This window comes from Lutjanus erythropterus, chromosome 1 (genome assembly GCF_056507025.1).
Source record: "Lutjanus erythropterus isolate fLutEry1 chromosome 1, fLutEry1.hap2, whole genome shotgun sequence".
Taxonomy (NCBI): domain Eukaryota; kingdom Metazoa; phylum Chordata; class Actinopteri; order Lutjaniformes; family Lutjanidae; genus Lutjanus; species Lutjanus erythropterus.
In genome coordinates this window covers 8928477-8934476 of record NC_139317.1, presented here as the reverse complement: position 1 = coordinate 8934476, position 6000 = coordinate 8928477, and the positions used below count along the sequence as shown (strand labels likewise).

At 37.7% G+C, this 6000-nt stretch overlaps 1 protein-coding gene across 1 annotated transcript in view; it reads right to left on the bottom strand.

Moving 5' to 3' along the window:
* Window positions 1–295: 295 nt before the first annotated feature.
* Window positions 296–6000, bottom strand: part of luzp2 (leucine zipper protein 2) — a 240969-nt gene continuing 235264 nt past the window's right edge. Inside the window, exon 12 of the mRNA XM_084723563.1 lies at window positions 296–1562. Within this exon, the coding sequence (XP_084579689.1) occupies window positions 1455–1562 (108 nt within the window). The 3' untranslated portion in view covers window positions 296–1454. The remainder of the gene's footprint in view (window positions 1563–6000) is intronic.

The window sequence follows — 6000 nt, the reverse complement described above, 5'->3', positions numbered from 1 at the left end:
AGACCTCACTTTTTGTTCTGAGTTTGTTGTTTTGATGGGAGTTTTTCCACATTTTTCAGATTTTTTTTTTTTTTTTTTAGACTTAACAAGTCATCAAAAAAAATCAGCAGATTTATCAATAATATCAATAATAAGCCCTGCATATAACATACAGATTAACAGGCTGCATTAGGCAGGTGGAAACCTTATACAGGAATGACAGTTTAATAAACCATAAGATCTGAATGAATCTTCTTGAATATTTTTCTATGTGTGTGTGTGTGTGTGTGTGTGTGTGTGTGTGTGTGTGTGTGTGTGTGTGAAGATTTTTAATATTATAGGTCATAGAATATTATATTATATTATATATAACTTGCAGTAGGTAAGAAGAAACTGGATTTTCAGTTTTCACAGCTAAAACAAAGGTCATGCTGTGACCCTACTCATTTGTATCAGATAATTATTCAACAAAATCATCTTTTAAAATTATGTGAATAATTTCCCTTTTGAAAAATCTAGATTTTGTTCTGACCTCAGATGTCGGCGCTTCCCTAATAACCTCCTGTAATGTAGCAGTGTTGGACATGTAATTAATATTCACAAGGCGTAAAATCCTGATCGCTCTTTGCACCGTGCAACCTTTTCCTCAGTTGATCACAAACATATTCACTCATTTCTTTCCCACAAAGAACCATTTATTCTTCACACATTTACTGAAAATTACAGTTTATTGAAAGGACACAGAAAGGTCAGATAACACAGATACATGTAGCTAGGAGTTACTACTCAGTGCATGGCACATTCTCAGGGAGACGACCCATTGTGAGTCTTTGGCTCTTTGCCTCTGGAGTGTTAAAGGCAGAAAGAGTGCTGAAATATTAAATGTTGAACAGTTGGCCAGCCAACTTGAGCCTCTATATTTCAAAATGTGGAGGAGTAAATTAACCTTGCTACAATGAGTGACAAACAATATTCTAAGTTGGGTAGTAGTAGTAGTAGTAGTAGTAATAGTAGTAGTATTTTTTATTTGTCAATTGATATATTTATCACAGGATACAGTGTCAGACCTCACCAGTGCAAAGGGATTTTTCTAGAAAGATCACACATTTAGAAAGCAGTGTCCTCACTCAGAATAAAACTCAGATAAGTAAACAACAAATGAACAATCATGAAACAAGTTACCAGTGCCATTGCTACCTTTAAAAAGAATTTCTAGAATGCATGCCATTTTACTATGGAGGTTTTCAGATGACAGTTTGAAATTCGTTGACAATTCCAGTGTCTCAGCTTTTGCAAACAATGCTAATATGCGTATATGTAGCTGTGTGTATGTGTGCGTGCGTGCCTGTGTGTGTGTGTGTTTGTGTGTGTGTGGGCGCACATATGTTTTTTTGTGTGAGTGCGCAAGTGTGTGCTCTTCGAAAGATCCTTCAGGCGATGCAGGAGCTCTGCATTTTGGATGATATGCCGTCCGCTCAGTTGTATTCATGTGGCTTTGTCTTTTTGCTGCTGCCTCCCTCTGCCTCCTCGCTGTCGTCTGAGAGCTTTGTGGTGAATTTTCCAGTCTGCGCTTGGCTCCTTTGCTGTTAGGTTCAGAAGATAAAGATTCATAATGAGCAAGACTGACACAATAATGTTCTACAGCAGACATGTGGTGGTCTGTAATCTGAGCAGGAAAGCCTCCTAAATATCTGTGGGATGGAAAGGGAGTAGAACAATTTATTTTTGTCATTTAAAAGTAATACTGATGTTTGTGATTCTCGTCTCAGTTCTAGGCGTCACCATACAATTTCTCTCCCATTTTAGGGGCTGTTACTTCAGATGATGCAGCCAAATGAAGGTGTTGCCTTTAAAAGACTGAATGCTGTTGTACTGAACCCTCCCAAAACAAGATGACTGGAAAAATCACTATGGTGTTGTTGCCAGTCGGTTCCTCCTCAGCAGATAAAGAAGCTAGTGCACTAGGGTGATCCTCTTTAGTTTAAATTTCACTGGCCAGAAAGTTTTCTTGTAAGTAAAAGTCATGTTTACATTCATTGTTTCACAATGGGGCTCATGCATCAATGTTTTTTTTCCTGTATTTGTTCTTAAACAAAGTAGTGAGAGGAAGAAAAAAAAAAGAGAAAATCCTACAAGGGATTCATGAAAGGTGTACTGACATCTGAGAGTCTGTCCTTACCCGCCTGTGTGTGTTGATGAATTGCATCTGATCTTTTTTTCTGTAAAGATTATTTTTGGGGGCTTTTTGGCTTTATTTTTTGATAGTGACAGCTGAAGATATGACAGGAAAGGGGGTATATAGAGATAGGGGATGACATGGGGGCCGCAGGTGGGAGCCAAACCAGAGAAGCAGAGGACCAACAGCCTCAGCACATGGGACGCACGCTCCACCAACCAAGCCATAGGGGCACCCCAATTCTGATCTGATTTGACATTGGATGCATCTGCCAAAATTAGCATATGGAAACTGCAATAAATCCATAAAAGGTCAGCAGAATTAAGGGTTGTGTGAAAACCACAAACCAACAAGCAACTGACATTTCACAGATAATATTACACTAAGAAAAAAGGAGAACAAAAGTGAAAAAAAGTATAGGAAATGCCTGGGAAGACCAGCAAACCCCCCCCCACTTTTAAATGAAGGTTATTATTAAATGAATTAATGGTTGAATTACATTTTTCCTCTATGTTTTCATAACATGGACCCCAGGAAGCTGGTACAAACCAACAGCTAATGTGGACCCAAATAAACAATAAAGCAGGCATAAATTACTTTTTCTTCAGGACAGTTCACAGTACACTATGCAAGTTGGCTTTGTGCGTGTTGGATCATGTGCCGTCTAGAGCAAATTTTGATCTTGCCTAAGAAGAAACAGGAAGTACTAAAGTATCAATGAAAGCTTGTTTTGAACTTGTTTGGATGCACAATTTAATATATAATCGGTTCATTTAAACAATTCATGCATGAGGCCCATTAAGTGTTGTCTTACAAACATATAGAGGACATTTCCTGTCTCCCAGTGTTTAATGATTTACATGTTTACTTCGTAGCTGTCCGTCAATAAGCAAAATAGGGTGAAACCAATGGCAGGATGTGGATTGTGTTGTCTGCTTGCTTGCTTTCGTGCATTATCTTTTTTTTTTTTTTTTTTTTTTTTTAAATAAAATACGGACCTACTCATATAAACATTGGCCCATGGCACTACTACAGGGCTCAACTCTGCAGATTCCTTTTAAATTTAATAGCAGCACTTTGGGTGGTGGGGATGAACATGATGTGGCCTTGTAAGGGAAGGAGCCTTGTGGGAGCGCGGAGTACAGGCATAGATTTTGTATTTTTTGGTCTACAAGGCAGCGATACTTAGATTTACTTTTTTCATAGAAGGTAAAATAACTGAAACTACAGTGTATACAGTTAAGTAACTCTTTAATTTAGTTTTGTAAACCTGTTATGATGTTGTGAAATTAAGTTTAGTTCTAGTTCAGTCTTTCTTGTCTTGTCTGAAATTGGACTTGCAGAATAGCAAAACCAGATGGTTTTTAGTGACTTTTTCTGTACCATCACTGTGTGGGGGGTGTTAGTTGAAGAAAAAGGGTGGTAAAAAAGAAAAAAAGAAAAATATATATTCTCTATTTTGTCTGCCTTTTTGCTGTGGTATCCAGAGTATCCTTTATCCTAGTATTGTATTGAAGTTTAAACTGGTGTTGTTACAACTATATCTGTTTTTTATTGTAGTTATCAGGAAAATGAGTCACACTTGGGAATGAATGCAGCTACCTGGTGTGATACAAACCAGGGTTTTTCTGGTATTTTCCAGGGTTTTTAAGACCCTTTCTGACAGTAACAGCAGTCTGTGAAGTTCAGTGGTACAAAAACACGATGCAGTTTAAAGGTGTGTGTGTGTGTCTGACATTCTGCTATTTCCACCAATTCCTGCTAACATTTTCAAGATAAAATTATTGGGTTGCATAGTATTTTATTAATGGAATGGTGCTTTGAATGATTTCAGTCATTTTTGGCAATGACATGTTTAAGCACTGCACACAGGCACGAGAAACCAATTCCCCAAGCAAAGCATCTGTTTTGTGTTTACCAATGTCACTTTGGAGAATGCCTGAAGGCTTGCTAGCTGCTTGCAAATTATTATAACATCACTCTGCATGGCAGTGGGTTGCAGTTCTACCACCTGGCTTCAAGCAAAACAAACAAAGAGGCAACATGCACCTTTACATTTATCCCAAGCCTTAAGGTAAACCTTGAATTTGACCATTTATTTGGCAGAGATATTATAAAACAAATACTATGTAGTACATTTTCAACTAGGGCTGCAATTTGTAAGCACTTTCCTCAATCAATCATTGATTAATCTGTTTTCAGATCTTTATTTATTTAGATTGATTATATTTTCTGTGATCAATCAAATTTGTATCAATTGAGTATTCAGTAATGAATCATCCCTATTTTCATTTTAAGTAAGTAAACTCAATGACTTTCACTTCCTTCTGCAGGGAAACCATCTCTCAATGCACCCTCATGGCTTCTTGCCAACCTTGGTTGCCGCCCACTTTGATGTAGGTTTGGGATTTTCCCCTTTTTGTGTCGGTCTTATTTATCACTAGGAAAACTCCCTTAAGGAAATTCAAGTTTTTGTGCAAGGGCAGATTTTTGGAAAAACTTGCAAGAGCTCTGTCAGTAGCAACACTACCAATGTCAGCAGTCAAGTTGATTTAAAACAAATGTACAGTATATGCAGTAGGTTATATGAGTGGAGATACTGGCTCCCTTTTAAGCCAAGTGACTAAAATGCATTCCCCTTGTTAACCTGCTATCTCCCCTCTCCATCCCCTGGCAGCAGAGAGAGAGCAGGGGCAGACTCATTGATCCTTTATCTGATCAAGGTTTGTGCATGTTAGATTCTAAGGTACGGACCCCGGCTCTTAGATATCAGTGGCCTAACTACTGTATACTGATAAATCCATGCTGCTGTCCATGGTGCTGAAGTGGGAGACAGACTGGCATTGCAACTTCTTTTTTGTCTTCGTCCCACCCTTGTATCAGTTTTGTCTTTGTTTTGTCTACACCCGGGTTTCCCAAACATAGGGTTGCAACTCAAAATGGGTCTAGGACTTGTTTTTATTGGGTCACCGATTGGCAGACTAAAACACATAACAATGCTATGATGTCGTTTTTTTCTGTGCTCATATGTTCAACTCAGATGCTGTGTGGGGGGATGTTTGGTGAGTAGTGTGTTGGTAGCTAAAATTAATTTTCAGTGGTAGGTGGGTTTACTGAAGTTATCCTGCTAGCCATGATCCAATGACATTCTGATTCATTCCTGGCTTGCAGGCTTGTTTGGGTCTCAGGTAGACCACAAGAGTTGATCATGAGTCAGTTCACTAGTAGGGGGTGAGGAAAATGAGCCAGGGCCACCACCTCTGTTAGCTTTCTCCTTTCCTGTTCTTTAATATGCTAGGCTCATGTAAATCGAAAGGAATACTCATCTATAGTCGCATCTTAAGTTAAGTGGCAAAACAATAGCCAACTTGCTAGCTAATTTGCATCAATTGTTAGTTAGCTAGTTAGATCTGATAGCAGATTTGAGCAGAATGCTAACTATTGAGCTAGCTAATGTACAAACAATTGCTAGCTAGCAATTAAGCTAGCGTTTTATTATATATGTATATATGTATATATATATATATATATATATATATATATATATATATATATATATATATATATATATATATATATATATGTATATATATATATATATATGTATTTAATTGAGGTTCCCCTGGGTACAAAGCTTGCTCAACTGTTGGAGCACAGAGCAAAAAAGGGCAGGATGTAGGAAGGGTCAATATAGAATAGATTATATCTGACAAAAAAAAGACAACTTGTATGTTTTGACTGTGGCTACATACATACAACGTTGGCTTTATTGTGATTCATGGTGTCATGGTGTCACTTTTTTTATAAGCATGGATAGGTACTATGCATTAGTACTATAGGTAAAG